General features: G+C 44.1%; 1 protein-coding gene across 1 annotated transcript in view; it reads left to right on the top strand.

The window, feature by feature from the left end:
- LOC140728921 (15-hydroxyprostaglandin dehydrogenase [NAD(+)]-like) overlaps positions 1–2,714 on the top strand; it is an 80,518-nt gene extending 77,804 nt beyond the window's left edge. Inside the window, exon 7 of the mRNA XM_073048023.1 lies at positions 565–2,714. Coding sequence (XP_072904124.1) covers positions 565–673 — 109 coding nt within the window. The 3' untranslated portion in view covers positions 674–2,714. The remainder of the gene's footprint in view (positions 1–564) is intronic.
- The last annotated feature ends 24,115 nt before the right edge of the window (positions 2,715–26,829 follow it).

Raw genomic sequence — 26,829 nt, 5'->3', positions numbered from 1 at the left:
TTCACCCTGAGGGTTTCAAGTTAGTAGCGTAAAGATGTTCACTACTAATTCCACTCTTAACAGTTCATGACTTCAGCTTCTAATCATTGCTGTGTTTCTCTCCTTGTCCGTCCTGTGTCCAGCCTGCCCTGCCCTCACTTGGCATTATTTCAAATACTCATTTTGTTAAATCGGTAAATCTTGTTTTCATCCTGCTGCGGGGATAACATAACATAACAACTTTGGGTTTAATTAACCTGGGTTACAATCACGACACATCACAACGGCAATGAAGGTGGAGGAAGTGTCCCCAAACATATTCTATGCCACGCTACTAGACCCTTATGCCAATCTGTCGGAGACCACATAAGCCTCCCTATGTTAAACAAAGTCATGTACAGATGTCCCCCATCACAGGAATGATCCCTTGGCAGAACATTAGGCTCAACTTTAGTGATTGAACTATGGCTGGTTTTTGGTTATAATCACGTTAATTTATCTTGTCAAAGTCCTTATGATAAAGTCATTTCATGAACTGTCTGGCTTTGCTAACATTATCTTTCTTACCAATATCATGTGTTACAGGCCATCGCTCGTGGCTGATGGCTTTATACAACTGGTTGAAGATGACAGCTTAAACGGAGCAGCAATGAGAATTACAAAATCCAGGGGCATTCACTTTGAAAATTTTTAGAACTCCAGGCAGCAGGAAAGTTCAGCACAGGGCTAACAACCCTGAATAGTGAAACAAAACTGTTACAGAAACAGCAATGAAGAATCCTACCTCTGTATTTGACAGTATTCCTAAGTCTCCAACCGGAACTTGCATGATTGTCAGTAAACCAAGAGAAAGCTACTGACACGATGAAGGAAACTGTGAATGCTGCCAGAGATGGAGAAATTCATTGCTGCCCCAAACGCCAGAGGCATAATGGACAAAAGAAAAAGCAGGAGAACTTTGATCTCATTCACTCATTGGCAACATATGTCTGTTTGCAAAGTTTTCTTTACAGGTCCCAAATTCACATTCCTCACTATTGCAGCCAAGTACAGACAAAATGGGGAAACTTGAAATCCACAATAAGGCCATTTGTCTAATCAAGGCTCAACCAATCCAGAATGAGAGAAAGATAATGTGGCTTTATTTTTCTATAAAGAAAGGCTTCCCTGCGGTCGCTTAATCCATAACTTCCTCATGCTTTTAAACTATTTAAGACTTCCTACACTATAATTATGCCAAAGATACTGTTTTATAAAAACATTTCTTAAAGATAAGCACAAGGGACTCGGCAGGTGCTGGAAATAGGAACACAGATGCCTGACCTGCTGTGTACTCAGTTACCTCAGGTTATATTGATCGGTTAGACTGCTGTGCAATGTTGCAGTTCTGATCTGAAGTGTTTCTCAAACCTAGTATGTTGCCAGATCTGCTGGCTAGAAATTCCTAATTTTGTTTTAGATTCCAAGAAACTGCAGTATTTAAAATATTTTTTGGCGTGAATGTGCTCGCTGCACCTAGAGAGTCCTAATTGGTATGGGCTTTCAATGAATGAACAATAGCGTAGCAATTAGCACAACGCCTTACAACACCGGCAACCCAGGTTCAATTCCCGCTGCTGCCTGTAAGGAATTTGTAAGTTCTCCCCGTGACCGCATGGGTTTCCTCCCAGAGTCCAAAGATGTACCGGTTAGTAGGTTAATTGATCATTGTAAATTGTCCTGTGATTAGGCTAGGATTAAATCTGGGGGCTGTTGGGTGGCACGGCTCGAAAGGCCAGTAGGACCTACTCCTTGCTGTATCTCAATAAAAATAAATAACTAAAACAAGATGCATTCAATGCATATTTAGAAAGAATTGTCCCATACTCTCTATCCCTCATGTTTTAAAATATATTATCTGGTGGGAGATGCTGAGGACGTGGGATGATGTAGGATTACACTAAATGGTGCAGACTCGGTGGAAAAGCCTGATTCTGTGCTGTATCTCTCTATGGCTCTACGATTGTGGCCCTACACTCAGTGGCCACTTCATTAGGTACACCTGCTCATTAATGCAAATATCTAATCAGACTATCATGTGGCAGCAACTCAATGTATAAAAGCATGCAGACATGGCCAAGAGGTTCAGCTGCTGTTCAGACCAAACACCAGAATAAGGAAAAAAAATGTGATCTAAGTGACTTTGACCATGGAATGATTGTTGGTGCCTGGCAGGGTCATTTGAGTAAACACGGAAACTGCTGATCTCCTGGGATTTTCACATTCAGCAGTCCCTAGAGATGACAGGGAATGGTGCAATAAAATACATCCAGTGAGCAGCAGTTCTGTGGCCAAAAACACCTTGTTAATGAGAGGGGTCAGAGGAGAAGGGTCACACTGGTTCTAGCTGACAGTAACTCAAATAAACACATGTTACAACAAAAGTGTGTTGAAGAGCAACTCTGAATACACAGCATGTCAAACTTTGAAATGGATGGGCTATATCAGCAGAAGACCACACTGGGTCTCACTCCTGTACCTAACAAAATGGCCTCTGAGTGTATGTGCTTGCTGTTCAGGAAGCCTGTCAGTGTATATTAGGGAACAATATTGACTCATTCTCCAAATAGAAGCTCCTGGATAATCTATGAGTTATTGCTGAACGTTTCCATTTGCAGGTATGGAATTTTATAATTAAAATGTACTCTGAATTCAAAGGCAAAGCTATTGTAACATCTTGTTATACAATTATTAAAAGCTACAACATCTCCAATGTCTAGACGTCTTTTGTAGTCAATTTCCATTTTATATTCTGCCCCAGCTGCATCTTAACATCTTACAAGGCGTTGATATTATTATTTTTCTGGGATCAATGAAGACCATAAGAATATAAGACACTGGAGAGAAATAGGCCATTCGGCCCATCAAGTTTACTCCACCATTCCATCATGGCTAATTTACAGTACCTTGGGGAAGGATTCAGCCCCCAATCCTTTGTTCACATAATATTACAAGCAGGGATCAATTTAACTGAGATTTTTGATTTGTGAATCACATGCTCCTTTTTTTACAGTACAGCCTAAAACCAGAAAATTGTAAAACATGAAAAACTAAAAATTTGAAACCTGAAATGTCAGCAGTTCAAAAGTATTCACCCCCTTTGCTCAGTGTATAGTTGAACCACCTCTCACAGCTATTACAGCCAGAAGTCTTTTTGGATAAGTCTCTATTAGCTTTACACAATGTGATGGAGCAAGATTTGTCCATTCCTCCTTGCAAAATTGCTCAAGCTGTGCCAAGTTGTTTGGGGCATGGTGGTGGACAGCTACCTTGAGTTCTTGCCAGAGATGTTCGATCGGGTTAAGGTCAGGACTCTGACTGGGCCACTCAAGGACATCAATTTTCTTCATTTGAAACAACTCCCTGGTTGCTCTGGCAGTGTGCTTTGGGTCCTGCTGAAAGATGAACTTCCTCCCCAGCTTAAGCTTCCTGGCAGAGGCTAGCAGAGATCTCTCTGCGTTTAGCAGCATTCACCTTCCCATCAATCCTGACCAGATTTTCAGTCCCTTCTGTTGAAAAGCATCCCCATAGCATGGTGCTATCTCCACCACACTTTATAGCAGAGATAGTATTACCTGGCCAATGCGCAGTATTAGATTTACACCTCACATACCATTAAAGGTTGAGGCCAAGAAGTTCCACTTTAGTCTCATCTGACCACAAGACCTTCTTCCACATCGTTACAGTATCTTTTAAGTGATGCTTTGCAAAGTCCTTACGGACAAGGCTTCTTCCTTGCCACTTTTCCATAAATACCCTTTTTTGTGCAAGGCCTTAGAGCAATGAGTTTCACCTCCAGTTGCAGCCACTGTATGTAACTCATTCAGAGTGGCTTGAGGTCACAGTGGCCTCTCTTACAAATACTATTCTTCTCCAGCAGCTAAGTTTAGAGGGGCTGCTGGGCCTACGCAGTGTGACCGTGACTCCAGGATGGCCTGCACTAAGCTCTGAATTGTGTTCAGTGCCTTTAAGATGCTCTTTGACCCTTCTCCAGATTGTCACTTCTCTATTGGAATTTTCCTGACTTGTATAGAATGACCTTTGGTCTTAATTTGTGATTTGATCTGTTGAAAATCTGCCATACTGTTGGGCCTTACAGAGACAGGGTATGCTTGTTCTTATGAATTCATTAAAAACAGGTGATCCTCAATTTTCTACATCAACAAATTGGGTGAGTTGGTTAGGTAATAATGTATACTGTACATGAGGAAAGTTAGTGTAATAATTACAAAGGATGAATGTTTTTTCAGCCTCATAATTTTGGACTTTAATTTTTAGTGAATTGTTGACAGGTTTTGGAATTTTACTTTTGATTTGACATCTGTACAATGTATTTAAATTCTCCAAAAAATCCTATTTCAAAATTTTTTAATTTCACAAAATGAGAAGGTAAAATGTGAAAATGGAATACTTTTTCAAGGTACTGTATGATTCCTCTCAACTTCATTCTCCTGTCTTCTCCCCATAATGTTTAATGCCCTTACTATCAACAGCCTACCAAATTACACTTTAAATATACCCAATGGCCTGAGGAAGCATCCTCTCCACATCTACTCTAAATAGGTTTCAGTGAGATTGCCCCTCAGTCTTCTAAACGCCAGTGAGTACAGGCCCAGAGACATCAAACCCTCCTCGTATGTTAACCTGTTCATTCCTGGAACCATTACCGTCTCGGATGCTGCACATCATTTCTTAGATAAAGGGCCAAAACTTGGCCACCACAACCATCTGTGGCAATGAATTCACCACCCTTTGGCTAAAGAAATTCCTCCTTGTCTCTTGTCTCTGTTCTAAAGGGACTGTGTTCTCTCTGGTCCTAGACTCCCCCACTGTAGGAAACATCCTCTCCACATCCACTCTATCTGTGCCCTCTGGTCCTAGACTCCCCCACTATAGGAAACATCCTCTCCACATCCACTCTATCTGTGCCCTCTGGTCCTAGACTCTCCCACTGTAGGAAACATCCTCTCCACATCCACTCTATTTTGGCCAAACAATATTGGATAGGTTTCAGTAAACTCCAACCCCATTCTTCTAAACACCAGCGAGTACAGGCCCAGAGCCATCAAACTCCACAAATGTTAATCTTTTCATTCCTGGAATCATTCTCATGAACCTGCTCTAGGTCCTCTCCAATACCAACATATTGTTTCTGAAAAATGGGGCCCAAAACTGCTCATGATCAATGCCTTATAAAGCCTCAGCATTACATCCTGGCTCCTATGTTCTAGTCCTCTCAAAATGAATGCTAAGATTACATTCTTTACCACTGACTCATCCTGCAAGCTAACCTTTAGGGAATCCTTCACGAGGACTCCCAAGAACCTTTGCACTTCCGATTTCTGAATTTTCTCTGTTTAGGAAATAGGCTGTGGTTTTACTCCTTATATCAAAGTGCATGACCATACACTTTTCAACCCTATGTTCTGTCTGGCAATACTCTGCATTCTGCAGTTTTTTTTTGCCCTTTGTGCTACCTTGATGATTAGAATGATCCGTCTGGATGGTAGACAGACAAAATCTTTCCACCCTATCTCAACACACATAACAATCAGCAACCAATGACGATTTTTCAGTGCTCCCAGCCAGCAGGTTATCAGCAGTGTTTCAGACAGAGCAGAGAATGGGCCACTGATGACGCTGGAGTCTCTGTGGAAGAGGCAGAACAGGTCTAGAGAGGAAAACAGAGAGGTTTCGACAGCTTGCAATAGCGGACACACCAGCAGGAGGCTGAATACTCCTGACCAACTTACCCTCGGGACCATGGTACTGGCCTGGAAGAGACGCTATTATTGAGAGATGTATATTGTAGCCACAGATTTACCACATCTTTGGTGACTCTAATCATTCCACTGCTGGCTGTTAGAGTGACAGTGCCCATTAATAAAGTGATTACTCAGCCACTCCAGTCACCAAGTGGTGATTTCTCTGACAGTGAGCAGGCAGATAAGAGCTCCTGGGCGTGGGGAGAGGCTGCTACACTGTCATTCCTCATCACGCCTAACCAGTTTCTCAATAAACCCCTTCATTCCTTATCTCTGCAAAACACAGTCGCTTCTTTCTTGAGCTCATGTTGATGGGCTGCTTCAGCAAACACCCTCTCTCGCTCCCCCGCCCCACTCCAAACCCTGGCAATTTGTTCTTTGTTGGGAAAAAGCTAAAAGCTGCGGAGGGTGGCAAACTCAGCCAGCTCTATCAGAGGCGCTAGCTTCCCCAGCATTGAGGACACCTTCAAAAAGCGATGCATCTAAAAGGCGGCATCCTTCGTTGAAGACCTCCATCACCCAGCAAATGCCCTCTCCTCATTGCTTCAGCCTCCCGTACCATCAGAGAGGAGGTACAGGAGAGTGAAGACACACAATCTTTTAGAATCTTTTGTGAATGGACAATGAACTCACCCATAAATACTACCACACTATTTTTGGCTCTCTTTTTGAGCTATTTATTGAATTCAAAATATCTAACTATATCTATATATACAGTACTGTGCAAAACTCTCTCTCTCTCTCTCTCTCCCCCGCTACTGCACTTCTAATGACCAGCACTGTTTATTGTTCTTGTGTTAAAGTGCTTTTGTGGGATTATGGTGGGAAGTTCCAGTTCATTTATAGTTACATTTTAGGCTGGGTTATACAATTATTCACCTGTGTATTTGTGGGTGTGTGTGATGGTCACCTCTCCTGTCTGTATGAGACTTAGTGGGTTCTCTCTCCGGGTCCTGGTGCGCTGTCTATTTTGCGTTTATCACAATAAAATGGTTGTTGAGCTATTGAGCTTCCTTGTCTGTCATTATGGACCAAATGCTTGCCACGATATAGGGTGCATTATACATCCGAATCAGGTTTAGTACCACCAGCATGTGGCATGGAACTTGTTAAAATAGCAGCAGCAGTTCAATGCAATACATAATATAGAAGAGAAAAAATAAATACAATAATAATACATAAGTAAATCAATTACAGTATACATATATTGAATAGATAAAAGCATGCATAAAGCAGAAATACTAAAAGCAGAAATATTTAAAAAGTGAGGTAGTGTTCATGGGTTCAATGTCCTTTCAGGAATCGGATGGTAGAGGGTGTTCCTGAATCGCTGAGTGTGTGCCTTCAGGCTTCTGTATCTCCTACCTGATGGTAACAGTGAGAAAAGGGCCTGCCCTGGGTGCTGGACGTCCTTAATAATGGACACTGCCTTTCTGAGACACCGCTCCCTGAAGATGTCACAGTACATTTGCACAGTACTGTAGTAATTTTATGTATTGTACTGTACTGCTGCAAAAAAGTACTAATTTCATGGCATATGTAAGTGATGATAAACCTGATTATGATATGGGTCCCACTTGTGAACTGAGAGTGGAAGGAATCAGGGAGAGGGGAATCATGGTTGGGAAAAGGGGAAAGGAAAGGGGAGAGAGTAGGAAGCACCAGAGACATTCTGTAATGATCAATAAACCAATTGTTTGGAATCAAATAATCTTGCCTGATGTCTTAGGGCCAGGTGTGTTTGCACCCCCACCAACCCCTGCCCGCACTCCTGGCACTCTTTCTCTGCCACCTGGCTCACACTCCTCCCATGGCGTTCCACTCACATCATTTCCAACATCCTTTGCTCCTAGCAGATTTACAAACTCACCCTCCACTCCAGGTTGACAAATACGGTCCTATGCAAACCACTGTTTCATATTGCACTGTACTGCTGCTGCAAAGCAATACATTTCGCCGCATACCGTATGCCCGTGGTATTAAACTTGATTCTGATTCTGTTCAGTTATCATTGGAGAGAGTGATCCTTTTCATTCCGCAACCATTTCATTCCAGCTTTTAAAGTGAAGAGCACCACAGCATGCCTTCAGCATACACACTGACCATCAGCTGTTCAGTTACATTCACTAATCTACTTTTTATTAGAACACAAAGCATTGAAGAATACAGAACAGAACAACGCTGTACTGACCTATATAAACCTATTCCTCAATCAATCTAACCCTTCACTCCTACACAGCTCATAACCCTCCAGTTCTCTTATACCCATGTGCCTATTTGAGAGTTCCAAGTGCCCCTATTGTATCAGCCTCTACCTCTATCCCCAGACAGTGTATTCCAGGCATATATCATCAGGTTACTGAACCAGCATATATAATGTCTTCTACCTTTAAGCTTGTGATTTGCAGTTTGGAGATCTTTTAGCTGTTTCAATTCTCCACAGTCTCCAAGAGGATCTCAGCAGGCAGAGGCAGCATGAGCGAATTTCGTAATGAGAAGGGTGCAGGACGCGAGCCGAAGTCCATTTCACCGATTGAAGCTTCCATTGTTCACCAACTAAAGTGACAAGGGAGATTGAAGCATCGAGGCAAGTGGAGAAGATGAGCCCTGGCTGCCTGCCTTTTGATCGATGGTGGGATCGCTCTGCTATGGAAAGGTGAGACTGCCTTTTGATCACAGGTGGGAATGCTCTTCTACGGAGAGGGGTGAATGCCTTTTCGTCGCTGCTGGTATCGCTCTGCTACAGAGAGGGAAAGGTCTGATGTTGGGCCTGGAGAATGTTACCTAAGTTTTTTGCATTTTTTGGATATGGATTTTTTTCCAGTCTTATAGTTTTTGTATTCTGTGTTTTTTACCCGATCTTTCTTGTTTCCTTTATGTGCTTGGGAGGGGGATTTGGGGGTTGATGTACCTGCTTCATTTATGTTCATTTTTTATGGGGAGGAGGGATTGGGGGGGGGATGATTGTGTTGCTGTTTTTTCTCTTTCTTGGTTTTGTGGCTGTCTGGAGAAGAAGAATTTCAGAGTTGTATACTTCGATAATAAATGAACCTCTGAATCGTTGAACCTTTGAACCTCAACACTGAGTTGACTCTACAACCTACAGAATCACTTTCAAAGACTCTACAACTCATGTTCTCAATATTATTTATTTATGATGATTTGTCTTCTTTCTCACACTAGTTGTTACTCTGACGGGTTGGGTGAATGCGATCTACAGTGAGATCCAATGGCCAGGAAGGCAGCTCTGCCGATGCTCACGGGACAGCCAAGGGTATGACAGAGCATAGAAGACGTCATGATCATTCCACTGCAACCAAGGAAGACCCCAGTCGTTACGCTTTTTCATACCACTGGACCCAGGCTTCCAAGGTTGAGAGAGTGGAACTGTCCCTGTGCAATGGCTTTTCCAAGTTAAAATCTCTCCGGCACAGGTTTCCTGTCATGACGGAAACCCACCACCATTTATTGTTGTTATTTTGTTTTATCTCTTTCTGTATTTGAAGTTTGTTGTCCTTGGTTAAAGTGGATGACCATGATGTTGTCTGTGCCTTGTCATGCCCTTCACCGTCCACAAAGCTTTCCATCCTCCATCCTGGCTGTTGGACCTCACTGTAGACCTCACCCACCCAGCTTGTTGGAGCAGACTTCACGTGCTAGGACAGGCTTGTCTCTATCTCAACTGGATATGAGGTCCGCCGGCTACATTCACTTGTTTAGCCTGCCTGTTGAAGAAGCTGTTTGTCTGTCTTTGCTGTGTGCACTTTTTCGTTGCTTCTATTATGTGTCTTTGTACTCACTGTGAATGCCCACAAGAAAATGAATCTCAGGGTAGTATAAAGTGCCATATATGCACTTTGATAATAAATTTACTTTGAACTTTGATGTACCATGATATGCACGGTCTGACTTTTCTAAGTCAATGCTCTGCCCGAGACTGCAAGGAATTGCAGAGAGTTGTGGAAACAGCTCAGTCCACGACGCAAACCAGCCTCTGAGTGCATCTACACGCTCTGCTGCCTCAGGAAAGCAACAAGCATGATCAAGGACCCCTCACACCCTAGACATTCTCTCTTCTCCCCCTCCCTCTGGGCAGGGGGTATTAAATCCTGAGACCCTCAACTAACAGGCTCAAGAGTCGTTTCTATCCCACTGATATCAGGCTCCTGAATGCACCAAAAGATGAATTGTTCAAAACTTGATTTCTCAGCCAACCTCTCCCAGGCCTTTGTACCTCACTTGTCTGCCTGGACTGTATTTTCTCTCTGACTCCAGTAGGTTGGAAGCCATGACACATGAGGGTCTGTACTCGGTGGAGTTTATTAGGATGAACACAGGACTGACACTTTCTGAGCACAGAAAGACATGGATAGAGCGGACGCGGAAAGGGTGTCTCCTTCAGGATCCAAGGGCACACCCTCAGAATAAAGGGAGCTGAGGAAGAATTTCTTCAGCGAGAGAAAACCTTTTGTTAGGTAAATCTGTGGAATTTGTTGTCACATGGGGAAGTGGAGGCTGTCATTGGATGTATCTAAGGCAGAGATTGATAGGTTCTTGATTGGTACGTGGGTTGTTATGGGAAGAAGGCAGGAGATTGGGGTTGAGAAAAAAAAGTCAGCGATGATTAATTAACAGAGCAGACTTTATGGGTTAAATGACTTAATTCCATTTTTGCATCTTATAGAATTTGGCTTTATTGGCAAATCTATTCTGCATTTTGTTTTCTTTTAACTACTTCCATGTAGTTATATAAGGTATGTTGTGCCTGGATAGCACGCATACCAAAAGCTTTTGGCTCTAAAGTGGTACACATATCAATACCAACACCAATACCAAATAGGGGATTTGCGTCCAAACATGGTTCTGAGGTCAAAGGTCTGTCATGATCTTGTTAAACCATGGAAGGGCCCAAATGGTCTATTCCTAAGTCTACACTGTAAATTCTTGTTTAGTTCAATTCAAATTCCTCAGTTGCTGTGCTGGGATTTGAACTCATGTCCCTGGATTGCCATTCTTGTAACGCCAACATCCATTGGACTGCTCTCAAATTAAAACTTTCTAAATTTTTGTGCTGGGGGTCTTCAGACATTGAGATGAGATCATAACTAGCAATGCCTGCTTTCCCGTCCCTAAAAAGACGAATTTCATTGTGACAGAATAAAGCAGATCTGCGGACTGGATGTTGTCATGAAACATTGAGCCTGTGCTGCCATCTCCTGGTGAACTGATTAATTTCAGCCAATGCGCTGAAAATTCAAATCAACACACTTAAAATGCTGGAGGAACTCAACAGGTTAATCAGCGTCTATGAAGAGGGATAAAGGTACAGCGTTTCAGGCCGAGAAACTTCATCAGGTCTGGTCTAGACCAGAATCTTCATCAGGATCTGATCTGTGGAAGGTCTCGGTCGGAAGTGTTGAATTTTATTCCTCACTGCAGATGTGGCATGCCTGACCTGTTGAGTTCCTACAGCATTTTGTATATTACTCTGGATATCCAGCATTTGCAGAATCTCTTGTGCTTGTGATTTGCTGAGAAATGCAATAAATGTTTGCTTAATAATTTTCGTTTGTTTTTTCAGAGCCAGTATTCCTGACAGACCTAAAAGCTGCATTTAACATTTAAACAAACAAGGACTGTTGTCCTTTCAGATAGAATGAAAGTGAAGACAGGCGATTCCTGGTTTGCAGATCAGAATCGGGTTTAATATCACTGGCATACGTTGTGAAATTTGTTGTTTTGCAGCAGTAGTACACTAAATACATAATAATAATTTTAGCTATAAATTACAGTAAGAAATATATACAATGTTTGGATACAGTTAAATTATGTGTGTAGTGTAAAAGAGAGCAAAAATATATAGTGCAATAGTGTACAGAGGTTCATTGTCCATACAGAAATTTGAAGGCAGAGGGGAAGAAGCTCTTCCTGAAATGATGAGTGTGTAGATTCTAGCTCCTGTTCCTTCTCACAGTTGGTAGTGATGAGAAGGGGACAAGTCCTGGGTGTCCGTAAGTGAGCTTGAATCCTGATCTTACAGCCAGCCTGTAAAGCATTGCAGTAGCTGCTACGTTACTGTGCGATCCAAGTCAGAGGAAATATAAATATAAGAAGAAGATAACATCAGACTAAGTTTTTTTTTTGAAAAGGTGAAAACAGATCAATCAGCTTCAGTGCACCTTACTGATCCAGGCAGAAGCTGTAATGAATCATTTACATCCCTGTCAGCATTAAGTTCTGGCAAAGATAGAGAGGCCGACTGGCGACGATCCAGCAGGTCGTTGCCCCTGCCTATCCCTTCCGAAGCAGCTGTGCTAACCTGAGCAGCATTAAAATAGTGTTGTCTGTCAGCTACCTTTCACTGATGGATGTGGGGTGCACCATGCATGGCCTCCCCCATAACTCAGTAAGAACAACCTCAGTGGCTCTTAGAGTATAACAATATTGTCGTGAAATGCCAGAGGCTGATAATGCAGCCATTAAACTGCTGGACTGGCAAGGGGCCTGAAGATCTAAGCAAGCTCTTTAAAATGTCGTTACAGTAGCTGGTGAACTTACGCTTCAGATTCAGACTTATTTATCACATGTACTTCAAAACAGTGCAATGAGTGTTAACGGCCAAGGACGTGCTGAGGACAGCCCAGAAGTCTCGCCACATATTCCAGTGCCAACACAACGTTCAGCAGAACAGCACAAACAACGACAACAAGCATAGCAGCTAGCGTGATACTATTACAGATTGGGGCACTGGAGTTCAGAGTTCAATTCCCACGACCTCTCTAAGAAACCTCTCTTACATCCTTCCCGTGTGCACATAGGATACCTACCAAAATGAACCTCTTCACTCTTTGCTGGGTTGAACTCCATTGGCCACTTCTCAGCCCAGTTCTGTGTCCTGTCGATGTCCCACTGTAACCTCTGACAACCCTCCAGAATATCTACAGTACCCGCAACTTTTGTGTGATCATCAAACTTACTAACCCACCCTTCTACCTCCTCATCCAGGACATTTATAAAAATCACAAGGAGGAGGAGTCCCAGAACATGGGTCACCATCCTCCATGCAGAATACAAAGCATCCACAACCACCCTTTGTAATCTGTGGTCAAGCCAATTCTGGATCCACAATGCAATAGTGTCGCACTAGCTGCTGTGTTTGTTGTTGTCGTCCCATGCCTCATTACTTTCTGAATGAGCCTCACATGGGGAACCTGATAAATGCCTTACTGAAATCCATATACACTACATCCACTGCTCTACCTTCATCGATGTGTTTTGTTACATCCTCAAAGAATTCAGTCAGGTCCGTAAGGCACGACCTGCCCTCGACAAAGCCATGCTGACTATCCCTACCAAAATGAACCAAAATGATTCATCTGTTGTCGGCCCCCAACCAACACATACTCCACTCTTCCCTCCAAGCCCCCTCACAGCCCCCCACCCTGCTCTCGTGACTACACCCCTCCCCCACCTGAAACCACCACAGTGGGATTCACAGCTGAACAGGTGGAAGACAGCTGAAACGTCTCCACCCAAGCAAGGCTGCAGGCCCGGACGGTGTCAGCCCCAGGGTGCTCAAAGCCTGTGGCCCCCAGCTATGTGGAGTACTTCACCATGTCTTCAACCTGAGCCTGAGTCTCCAGAGGGTTCCTGTGTTGTGGAAGATGTCCTGCCTTGTTCCTGCACCGAAGATGCCGTGCCCCAATGGCTCCAATGACTACAGACCGGTGGCATTGACCTCCCACATCATGAAGACCCTGGAGAGACTTGTTCTGGAGCAGCTCCGGCCTATGGTTAGGCCACACTTAGACCCTCTCCAGTTTGCCTACCAGCCCCGACTAAGAGTTGAGGATGCCATCGTCTACCTGCTGAACCGTGTCTACACCCACCTGGACAAGCCGACGAGCACTGTGAGGGTCATGTTTTTTGACTGCTCCAGTGTGTTCAACACCATCCGCCCTGCTCTGCTGGGTGAGAAGCTGACAGTGACGCAGGTGGATGCTTCCCTGGTGTCATGGATTATTGATTACCTGACTGGCAGACCACAGTACGTGCGCTTGCAACACTGTGTGTCAGACAGAGTGGTCAGCAGCACTGGGGCTCCACAGGGGACTGTCCTGTCTCCCTTTCTCTTCACCATCTACACCTCGGACTTCAACTACTGCACAGAGTCTTGCCATCTTCAGAAGTTTTATGATGACTCTGCCATAGTTGGATGCATCAGCAAGGGAGATGAGGCTGAGTACAGGGCTACGGTGGGAAACTTTGTCACATGGTGCGAACAGAATCATCTGCAGCTTAATGTGAAAAAGACTAAGGAGCTGGTGGTGGACCTGAGGAGGGCTAAGGCATCGGTGACCCCTGTTTCCATCCAAGGGGTCAGTGTGGACATGGTGGAGGATTACAAATACCTGGGGATAAGAATTGAGAAAAAACTGGACTGGTCAAAGAACACTGAGGCTGTCTACAAGAAGGGTCAGAGCCGTCTCTACTTCCTGAGGAGACTGAGGTCCTTTAACATCTGCCGGACGATGCTGAGGATGTTCTACGAGTCTGTGGTGGCCAGTGCTAACATGTTTGCTGTTGTGTGCTGGGGCAGCAGGCTGAGGGTAGCAGACACCAACAGAATCAACAAACTTATTCGTAAGGCCAGTGATGTTGTGAGGGTGGAACTGGACTTTCTGACGATGGTGTCTGAAAAGAGGATGCTGTCCAAGTTGCATGCCATCTTGGACAATGACTCCTATCCACTCATAATGTACTGGTTAGGCACAGGAGTACATTCAGCCAGAGACTCATTCCACCGAGATTTAACACTGAGCGTCATAGGAACTCATTCCTGCCTGTGGCCATCAAATTTTACAACTCCTCCCTCGGAGTGTCAGACACCCTGAGCCAATAGGCTGGTCCTGGACTTATTTCCACTTGGCATGATTAACTTATTATTATTTAATTATTTATGTTTTTATCTTGCTATATTTCTATACTAAACTTGGTTGGCGCGGCTGTAACGAAACCCAATTTCCCTCAGGATCAATAAAGTTTGTCGGTCTGTCTGTCTAATCAGATTATGTTACTCCAAATGTTCATAAATCCTGCCTCTCAGGATCTTCTCCAACAACTAGCCCACCACCGAAGTAAGACTCACTGGTTTATAATTTCCTGAATTATCTCTACTCCCTTTCTTGAACAAGGGAACAACATTTGAAACCTTCCAATCCTCTGGTACTTCTCCCATCCCTATTGATGATGCAAGTATCTCTCGTCTGTTCCCGGCGACTTGTCAAACTTAACACCTTTCAAAAGCTGCAGCACATCCTCTTTCTTAAATTCTATATGTAGCGTAGAAGGTTGGGGGGGGACTTGATAGAGGTATTTAAAATAATGAGGGGGATAGATCGAGTTGATGTGGATAGGCTTTTTCCATTGAGAGTAGGGAAGATTCAAACAAGAGGACATGATTTAAGAGGTAGGGGGCAAAAGTTTAAGGGTAACACGAGGGGGTGTTTTTTTTACTGAGAGAGTGGTAGCTGTGTGGAATGAGCTTCCAGTAGAAGTGGTAGAGGCAGGTTTTGTATTGTCATTTAAATTAAAATTGGATGTGTATATGGATAGGAAAGGAATGGAGGGTTATGGGCTGAGTACGGGCCCTAGGGACTAGGTGAGAGTAAGCGTTGGCACGGACTAGAAGGGCCGAGATGGCCTGTTTCCGTGCTGTAATTGTTATATGCTATATGTTATACAGTCAAGCATTTCAGTCCACTGTAGGACATCCCCACAATTGCCAAGGACCTTTTCACTGGTGAATACTGAAGCAAAGTATTGGTTAGGTTCCTCCACTACCTCCTCCAGCTCCATGTACGTTTCCACTCTCACTCATGATTAGTCCTATTCTCACACAGCTCATCCTCTTACTCTTCACATACTTGTAGAATGCTTTGGAGTTTTCCTTAACCCTGCTCACCAGGACCTTTTCATAACCCCTTCTAGCTCTCCTAACTTCACTTAAGCTCCTTCTTGGCATCCTGCTCATCAAAACATTCTCATGGCCCCTTCTAGCTCTCCCGGTCTCATTCTTCAGCTCCTTCCCGGCACCCTTGTAGTTTTCTAGAGCTCTAACAGTACCTAGTTTCTTCAACCTTTTGTAATCTTTTCTTCGTAACTAAATTTTCTACATCCTTTGTACACCATGGTTTTTTTACTCTACAATCCTTTCCCTGCCTCAATGGAACATACCTATGCAGAACACCATGCAGATGTTCCCTGAACATTTGCCACATTTCTGCTGTGCATTTCCCTGAGAACATCTGTTCCCAATTTATGTTCCCAAGTTCCTACCTAATAGCACCATAATTTCCCCCTTATCCCAATTAAACATTTTCCCAAATTGTCTGCTCCTATTCCTCTCCAATGCTATGGTAAAGGAGACAGAGTTGTGATCACTATCCAATACGCTCCCCTACTGAGACCTCTGGTTTATTTCCCTAACCAGATCAAGTACTGCCTCTCCTCTAGTTGGCTTATCTACATATTGCATCAAGAAACCTTCTTGAATACTCATAACAAACTCCACCCCATCTAAACCCCTTGCTGCTTAAGGAGATGCCAGTCAATATCAGGAAAGTTAAAATCACCCATCACAACATCCCTATTATTGTTGCACCGTTCCAGAATCTGCCTCACTACCTCCTCCTCGATGTCTCTACTATTGGGGTGTCTATAAAAATACCCATTAGAGTCATTGCCCCCTTCCTGTTTCTGACTTCCACCCATAGTGACTCCGTAGACAATCCCTCCATGACTTCCTCCTTTTCTGCAGCCGTGATACTATCCCTGATTAGCAGTGCCACTCCCCCACCTCTTTCGCCTCCCTCCCTGTCCTTTTTGAAACATCTAAAGCCATTCCTGCCCCTGAGTCACCCAAGTCTCTGTAAAGGTCACAACATCATAGTTCCACGTATTGATCCACACTCTAAGTTCATTCGCCTTGCTCATGATACTACTCGTAGTAAACACATCTCAAACCATCTGGCCGAGTGCATTTTTACTCTGTCATCTGCCTATCCTCCCTCATAAACTCCCTACAAGCTGCCACTACTTGTGTGCCAGCCACCCCATCCTCTGCCTCTTCACTTCGCTTCCCACCCTCCTGCAAATCTAGTTTAAATTCTCCCCAACAGCATTAGCAAACCTCCCTCACAGGATATCAGTTCCCCTCCAATTCAGGTGCAGCCCATCCTACTTGTACAGGTCACTCCTTCCCCAGAAAAGGTTCCAACTTGAAACCCTGCCCCCTGCACCATCTCCTCAGCCACACATTCATCTGCGCTGTCTTCCTGTCCTGACCTTCACTAGCTCGTGGCTCTAGGAGTAATCCGGAGATTACCACCTTGGAGGTCCTGCTCTTCGGCCTCCTTCCTAACTCCCTAAATTTACTGCGCAAGACCTCTACCCCTCTCCAGCCTATGTCATTGGCACCAAGATCTACCACGACCTCTGAATGCTCACACTCCCCTTCAAGAATATTCTGCAACCACTCAGAGACATCCTGGACCCTGGCACCCGAGAGGAAGCACACTATGCTGGTGTCTCTTTTGCTGCCACAGAATCTCCTATCTGTCCCCCTAACTATTGAGTCCCCGATGACTATTGCTCCGCCTGATTTCATCCTACCCTTTGAGGCTCAGAGCCGACCACAGTGCTATTTATTAGACTGGCTGCTGCTGCCTTGCCCAGATCGGTCATCACATAACCACACATTACAACAGTGGTGTGCAGAAGATTATTGCTGAATGCAGTATCCAAATGGGGTATACCTCTTGCTGAGGGGAATGGCCACAGGGGGACCCTGCACTGACTTCTTTCTCCTTTTACCTCTCTCGGTGTTCACCATATACCCCCTGAATTCTGCACTCTGGGTGTAACTATCTGCTCATAAGTCTTATCTATCAATTGCTCTGCCTCGTGGATGATTCTTAGTTCATTCAACTCTAGCTCCAGCTCCTTAATGCGGTCTTTCATGAGCTGGATTTGGCTGCACTTCCCACAGGTGTAGCCATCCGGAAGACTATCCCACATCCTAAAGGAGGAGCATTCCACTGCCATATCTGCCATCTTGCCTGCACTGTACTGCGGGCAACCAAGACCACATCCTCTAACCTGTTTCTTTGGCCTCATTCTCTTCTTGTCAGAGCCTCTTGAGTCAAAGTCTGATGCTCCTAATCTCACCGCTGTCCTACCCCCAACAATGGCCACCCTGCTTGCCCCTTCTTTACTTTTATTTAATTTGTAGTGCTCTGCTCCCACCGCTGATTGGACCTCTGGAACGCCCAAACACCCACAAAGCTCTCCTTTCATACTAGCTTCGCTGACCTGCGAGTAAACTCTGAAGTGCTCTGCTCCCGACGCTGATTGGCTTCTTCTGTGCTTTATTTCTAAATATAATAAAAGCAAGAATAGAACAACGGCAACAAAACCCACCCACGCGCACAGGCAGATAGCCATCCAACCCCAGGACAGGCCACCTTCAACCCCCAGCTTCCCTAGACTCAGATTTGCAGACATCGGGTCTCCAACTTCCCAATAGGATTGCAAGGTCTCAGCTGTCAGGCCTCGACTTCCAGCCTGGCTGAATTCGGTCTTTAACCTCTGGGCTCCAGTCTTTGGCATCAACTTTTCTACTCACCAATGATAGGACCCAGAACTCCTTCTTACCAATGGCAGGAGCCTGAGCCTAAGGCCTTTAATTTCAGACTCACTGAGATGCCGACCTAGGGCGTCACTGACCCACTTGCCGCCTGTCTGCACGAACCTCCCGTACCAGAACCCACTGACCTGTGTGGAACGCGTCGACCTGGAGGGTCACTAGCCCTCACCCACGCTGGTCTTCATACACACCGCTGCTGTCCACGAGTGTCCATTGTTGCATGCCCATGCTGCTGGCCTTCGACCTCAGAGGATGGACCCGAGGCCTAAGCTCTGGCCTGACATCTAACTACCCTGCATCTGTGTTCCCAAACCTCCTAACTCTCCTCTCCATCCAGCAGGTCGTTGCCCCTGCCTATCCCTTCCGAAGCAGCTGTGCTAACCTGAGCAGCATTAAAATAGTGTTGTCTGTCAGCTACCTTTCACTGATGGATGTGGGGTGCACCATGCATGGCCTCCCCCATAACTCAGTAAGAACAACCTCTGTGGCTCTTAGAGTATAACAATATTGTCGTGAAATGCCAGAGGCTGATAATGCAGCCATTAAACTGCTGGACTGGCATGGGGCCTGAAGATCTAAGAAAACTATTTAAAATTTCATCACAATAGCTGATTCAGATTTACACTCGATGGACACGTAATTAGGTACAGGTGTGGTCTTCTGCTGATGTAGCCCATCCACTTCCAGGTTCACCATGTTGTGCATTCAGCAATAATCTTCTGCACACCACTGTTGTGACGTGTGGTTATCTGAGTTACCGTCACCTTCTTGTCAACTTCAACCAGTCTGGCCAGTCTCCTCTGACCTCTCTCATTAACAAGGCATTTTTGCTCAAAGAACTGCCATTCACTGAATTTTTTGTGTTCCACACCATTCTCTAGAGTCAGTTGTGTGTGAAAATCGCAGGGTGATCAACAGTTTCTGAGATACTCAAACCATCCCGTCTGGCACCAGCAATCATTCCACTGTTAAAGTCACTTAGATCACATTGCTTCCCCATTTTGATGTTTGGTCTGCACAAATAATGCACCACTTGGCCATGTATGCATGCTTTTATGCGTTGAGTTGCTCCCATGATTGAGTTGCATTAACAAGTAGGTGTACAATGTAGCTAATAAAGTAGCTACTGATTGGATTTAATACATGTACATCAAAACTATTGCTCCATTTCTTCCCATCTCCCCTTTATGCTAGCTGTCTCCCTTCCACCTTTCAGACTAGATGAAGAGACTCAACAAGAAAGGTCACCTACCCATTTCCCTTTACACATGCTGCGAGCTATCACTGGCGGATTGACTCCATGCACTTTCTCCAGAAAACCTCCGAGCTGTGACTGAATCTCTTGTGCTTGTCATTGTAGCTGTGATCTTTTCAAAGATATTAAAGTCCATTCTGCTTTCTCTCCTTCAAATAATCAACTGTCATCTCACAATCAATATCCCAACCATGTTCCATTGCTTCCGCCAGCAGAAGCTGATGCTCAGTTTGATAAACATTTTCTGTTCATATAAAAGCTCAATTTTTAAACAATTGGTTGTTTAAAAGAAGGCACAACTGTGCCTCAACATTCTTAGAAGTACACAATGATTTGGCATACCACTTAAAACTGACAGACTTCTATAGATGCACAGTGGAGAGTATATTGACTGGGTGCATCATGGCCTAGTATGGGAACACCAATGCCCTTGAATGGAAATGCCTAAAAACTGTTGTGGATATGACCTAGTCCATTATTGGAATATGTCTCCCCACCACCGAACACATCTGCAAGGAGCACTGTTGCAGGAAAGCAGCTTCCATCTTTAAAGACCCCCACCATCCAGGCTACGCTCTCTTCTTGCTGCTGCCATCAGGAAGGAGGTACAGGAGCCTGATGTCCCACAGCCACCAGATTCAGGAACAGTTTTTGCCCCTCAACAATCAGGCTCCTGAACTAGAGGGAATGACTTCACTCACCCCAACACTGAATTGATTTCACAGCCTAAGGACTCACCTCAGAGACACTACAACTCACGTTCTCAATCTGATTTATTAGTTATTTATCTAACATTATGATTTTGTTTTTCATTTTGTATTTGCATAATATGCTATCTTTTGCTAATTGGTTATTTGTTCATCCTTGATTGTGTGTAGTTTTCATTGATTCAATTATATTTACTGCAAATGCCCACAAGAAAATTAATTTCAGGGTAGTATATGGTGACATATACAGTAGGTATTTTGATAATAAATTTACTTTGATGTTTGAACTTTGAAATTACAATGTAGTAATGACATTGCAATGGTCATTCCTCATTCCAATGATGTCTACCATTGCCTGCAGCCACTTAGTGTTCTCTTTAGAAGCTATCCAGAAAATGTCCAATTATTTATTTTCTTCCATTAATGTCATTTTTATGCTTCATACATATTACAATTTATTATATTTATACAGAAATCTTAAGGAAGCAAATAGCACTATTATTTAAAAACACAGAACATTACAGCACAGTACAGGCCCTTTGGCCTACAATATGCCGAACTTTTAACCTACTCCAAGATCAATCTAACCCTTCCCTCCCATATAGCCCTCCACTTTCCTTTCATCTATATGCCCATCTAAGAGTTTCTCAAATGTCCCTAATGTATCTGCATCTACCACTGGCCCTGCAGGGTGTTTCATGCACTCACCACTCACTGTGTAAAATTAAACTAACTCTGATATCTTCCCGAGACTTCCTTCCCAACAGCTTAAAACGTATGCCTCCTTGTATTAGCCATTTCCCCTCTACGAAAAAGTCTCTGGAAGCAAGAAGAGAGCATGGCCAGGGTGGTGAGGATCTTTGATGATGGACGTTGCTTTTCTACAACAATATTTCATGTAGATGTGCTCAGTGGTTGGGAGGGTTTTACCCATGCTGCACTGGGCTGAAACCACTGCCTTTTATGGAATTTCTGCTCAAAGGCTTTGTTGTTCCCATACCAGGCCATAATGGAGTAGCATTTACATTTTCCACCACACAAAAACCTATAGAAGGTTTTTGATGACTTGCCAAATATCCTCAAACTCCTGAGGAAGTAGAGGCGCTATTGTGCTTTCTTTACACTTATATTAATGTGATGGGTCCAGGACAGGTTCTCTGAGATAGTGACATCCAGGAATTTAAAGTTACTGACTCTCTCTGATCTTCCAATGATTACTGGCTCATGGACCCCTGGTTTTCCTCTCCTGAAGCCTGCGATCAGTTCTTTGGTATTGTTGATATCGGATGAGAGAGAGGCTGTTGCTCTGACACCACACAACTGAATTTTCAATCTCACTCCTTTATGCTGATTCTTCGCAACCTTTGATATGGGCCACAACAGTGGTGTCATCAGCAAACTCGATTATGGTGTTGGAGCTGAGCTTAGCCGCACAATCATCGGCGTAACGTGAGTAGAGCAGGGGGTTAAGCACACATCCCTGTGGTGCTCCTGAGTTGATGCAGATGGTGGAGGAGATGTTTTTCCCTAAGCATCCTAACCTATTAAACATTTCCTTATCACTCAGGTCTTCAAGTACCCGCAATATCCTTGTGAATTTTATCTATGTAGACAGAAATTCCAAGGGCAGGCTTAAAAAACATGCAGCAGAATAGCAGCGGAACTTTGAAATAGTCAATTTATTTTTTTTCAGAACTAAATGACACAAATTTCATTCCGTCTAACTCCTGCTGTAGCTTTTAATAAGACATTTAATAAGAAACATAATTACATACCGGAGACATGGTTCCTTAAGTTTGTTATAGCCGGTGGGGGCCTAGTGGAGATAAGATCCTCCTACCTATTAAATACTCCCAAAGGCGTAAGCTTCAAATATCCTCTGACAACCAAGCGCAGCTCCTTGCCTTCAAATGTGGTTTATGTACTAAGCCTGGTGGAGCCACGTCTACTGACAGGACAAGAGGAAATGGCAGATTACTGGCACCTTACATCCAGTCACTTCAGTCAGATGGGGCTCGTCATCTGTGGTTGGCAACTCATCTAGGAGAAGGAAAGCTCTGGTCTCAGGCCTCAGCTGCCTTGCAGCTATACCCACTTATGGGGCAGGCTTCGGGAGTAAGGAAATGTTTGGGGAAGAAATCCAGAGCTGGGTCCTCATGGCAGTCCTACGTTGAGTTCAACGCTGACTGGCAACCCCTGCAGCGCTGCTGGTGCCATACTGTATTGGTCTCTGCCGTTCCTTTGGGTTCATGGAGAGGGGGTACCTGCTGCACGGACAACAGCTTGCTCCTCTTATCATACTGCCCAGGCTTGCGTGTCATGACGAAGGGTCTCGACCCGAAATGTTGACTGCTCCTTTCAATGGATGCTGCCCGACCTGCTGAGTTCATCCAGCTTTTTTGTATGTCTTGATTTGACCACAGCATCTGCAGTGTACTTTGTGTTTGCTTGTCATGTAGACAACTGAGACACAACGTTAATGGTTGATCCTAACCAAAAGAGGGCCATGATTAGAAACATGAAAATCTCTGACATCTTTCAGCCCTTCCAGCTAAAATAAATATCATCGAATGAAATACCACCTTGTATTTGTCAATTAAGTTCCAACGATGCAAGTTCTTAATGCATGCTTCCTTAAGAGAGATTAGGGATGGGTTTGCTCCCATGCTTGGCTAGGGTGGCCATTCATGGGTCCAGATGAAGGCAGTCGAGGGTTCTCCCTGATGTGATTGACTGCCTCTCTTCTGTATCCATGTGTCATTGGAGAAGGAGCATGCTGTACCCATGGGTACATTGGGGGATTTCTGGGACTGTTGAGCACCACCAAGGCTCAAGTGCATTCTGGATAGAGATGTTTTTGCTACAATTTGAAACTATTGATTGTAAACAGTGTGAATCATGGGATATTGGAATATAGGTACAATGTGATGCTGTAGTGATTGAATGAACAGCCTTTGGAAATGATTTTAAAAGATGGAAAGATTGATCTGGGATCATCGTTATGTGCCATATTGTATGACATGGATGATCATGGGCTCTGTGATCACGACTGTCCTTGGCAAATTACTCTACAGAAGTGGTTTGTCATTGCCTTCTTCTGGGCAGTGCCTTTACAAGATGGGTGACACCAGCCATCGTAAATATTCTTCAGAGATTGTCTGCCTGGCATCAGTGGTCGCATAACCAGAACTTGTGATACGCATCAGCTGCTCATGCGACTATCCACCAGCTGTTCCCCTAGCTTTGTGTGACCTTTATCGGAGGGGCTAAGCCTTGCCCAAGGGTGAGCTGCAGGCTAGCGGAGGGAAGGAGTTCCTTACAACTCCTTTGGTAGAGACATATCTCCACCCTACCACCCATCCGAGATAGGGAATCATATAAAACTGTCATGACAAATATTGTGCTCTTCATGTTTCTGCCATCAGGTACAGAAGCCTGAAGACCCACCCTCAACAATTTAGGGATACCCTCTTCCCCTCTGCCATCAGATTTCCAAACGGTCCATGAACCCAGAACATTACCTCATTATTCCTTTTTAGCACCTTCTTTTTGTAGCAGTAACACACACAAAGTGCTGGGGAACTCAGCAGGCCAGGCAGCATCTATGGAAAAAAGTACAGTCGGTGTTTCGGCCCACAAAATTTCCTCCAGCATTTTGTGTGTGTCACTCGGATTTCCGGCATCTGCAGATTTCCTCTTGTTTGTGCTTTTGTAACGGTAGTAATTTCTATGCCTGGCACTCGAAGGAGAGAGTCAGGCCGATTTCACTCGGTCTCCCACGATGTTCACGCCACTCTCCGTGACGCTGTGTGACTGCCCTGGCTGCTGTGCTTTGTGTCTGTGACCTTTGCAGCGAATTGCCCCGCTAATATGTTGAGCTGAGACCGAAGCTTTGGGCCTACTCCGGATGCCCTGGGGATTCGGATCTAAGGACCCAATTTGGGTTGGAATGCTTTTATTGTTCGCATGATTTGTGTTTTTTCTTTTTCTCTCTGCTTTGGGAGTTGGTCTTTTTATTATAATTGGGTTCTTTCAGGTTTCTTGCTTTGTGCCTGCCTGTAAGCAGACGAGTCTCAAGGATGTATAATTTATACATTCTTTGATAATAAATGTACTTTGAATCTTTAATGCTGCTGCAAAACAGCAAATTTCATGAGGTAGGTGAGTCAGTAATTATAAACCTGTTTCTTTGCGTATTTTGTAGATTGTATATCATCAGTTGAAACATGTCTAATCTGCCAGTAAACATATCAAAATAGGATTGGAAAATACAAAGGAATCATTCCGCTGAAAATGTGTTTAGCAGCCCACTGAAATCTCATCTCCTTTTTAACTTCAATGTTACCTCTGCTGTATTTCTGCAAAGTCATGTCTAAGGTGCCCACCAGAGAGAGTAGACAGGGGCTTGATGTCACGTTCATTGTGAAAGACAACACCAGTTCAAGGCAAATCTGCTGCTATTATTCATATGTCAATCATTGCACCACAGCCTGTACAAACCATGAATATCATGCAATTCCTTCTGGTGTCAAGCTGCTCACTCCGTGCTCCCAATAATTACTTTCAAGACGTCGTTCCACTGGAGCTGAGACCTGAAATTGATGCAAACAGTTTGTAATAGGAGAAACAACAAGCCAATGTTTTACAGGAAGCACATTTATTTGCTTGACGGCTTTAAATTTGCTGCATTATTTGCTCTCCTGCCGAGCTTTGAAGCTGTCACAGTCTAATTCAACCAGACAACTGCCAGGTGCAATGCTCCTGTCCCCTGGGACGTATCTTTTCTCTTTGGGCTGGAGAAATATACACTGTGATGCAATGTGGGATTGATGTTTCATATTTATTTTCATTTAGAGATACAACACAGTAAAAGGCTCTTCCAGTTCAACGAGCATGTGTCAGCCAACCACACCCAAATGACCAATTAACTTACTAACCCGTACGGCTTTGGAATGTGGGGGGGAAACAGAACACCCAGAGGAAACTCACACGGACATGGGGTGAATGTGCAAACTCCTTACAGAGAGCGGCAGGAATTGAACCTGGGTCACTGCCGTTCTGTAATGTTGTTACACTAGCCGCCACACAACCATGCTGCCATCGAAATGATGTCCCATGAACAAAGTCGCCGAAGATGCACTGAAGCTAGTGGATATAAAGGAGTTTTATTCAACAAAAATGAGCAGCAGACATCATATTGAGACCCTTTCAAAGGAAGAGGCCTGTTCGACCCAATGTTACATGACATTTTATATGCTAAAGATCAAAAAGCTCTATATTTACAATGTACCTACAATGCTTCCTTTGAATTACATATAATTTTCACATCTCCTTCGCACCCACACTCCAGAACAGAAAATGAATATAAATCAGTATTATCTGGTTTTTCAATTAACTGCTGTCCACAGCTCCAGGAAACAGGGCTGCATTTTAAATTTAATCTATGACCCACATTCAGGTCTAAAGATTGGTTGCTGAAGTTAATGTTTGCTATAGATCCAAATTCCAGAATATGCCCTGACAGTCACATCCATATTTTTATTTATTTGGATATTGGAAGAAATTTGATTTACAACTGCTTCAGCTTTTGACGTTTAGCCTTTCACTCCAACATTTCCATACCAAACAAGATTCCAACCTAATCTAGTTGCAATGGCCTGCATTTGACCCATATCTTTCAAAACACTTCCTATCCATGCACCTGTCCAAATGCCTTTTAAGTGTTGTTAATATACCTGCCTCAACCCCTTCCTCTGTCAACTCATTCCATATATTGGTCTCCCTCTGGATGAAAAGGCTACTCCTCAGTTTCCTACAAAATTTCCTCCCTCTCCCCCAAACCTACATCCACTATATACAACCCTGAGATTTATTTCTTTGCGGGCATGCACAAGAAACACAATGGTGGTGGGGGTCCTTACTGATGGATGCTGCTTTCCTACGACAGAACTCCATGCAGATGTGCACTGGAGTTACATCCAGCCAACTTCCAGAGCACCGCCCAACCTTGCAATCCCCTCCACCTAGAAGGACATGTGTATCAGGCATCAGCATATCATTGCCACAGGCGAATGTGGAGGCCAAGTCATTGGGTACATTTAAGGCAGAGGTTGATAGATTATTGGTTGGTCAGGGAATGATGAGATTCAAGGAGAAGGCAGGAGACTGGGGCTGAGTGGGCAACAGATCAGCCATGATTAAATTGCAGAGCAGACTCAATGGGCCAAATGGCCTAAGTATGTTTCAATATATTATGGTCTTAATGCAACACCACCACCTGCAAGATCTCTTACAGGTCACACACCATCTTGTCCTGGAATTATTACTTCATTCCTTAATTATTGTATGTTCTAGGTCCAGAAACTCCCACTCTGGACA

This window comes from Hemitrygon akajei, chromosome 6, assembly GCF_048418815.1.
Source record: "Hemitrygon akajei chromosome 6, sHemAka1.3, whole genome shotgun sequence".
In the NCBI taxonomy this organism is placed as follows: Eukaryota; Metazoa; Chordata; class Chondrichthyes; order Myliobatiformes; family Dasyatidae; genus Hemitrygon; species Hemitrygon akajei.
This window is presented reverse-complemented; position numbering and strand designations above follow the sequence as displayed.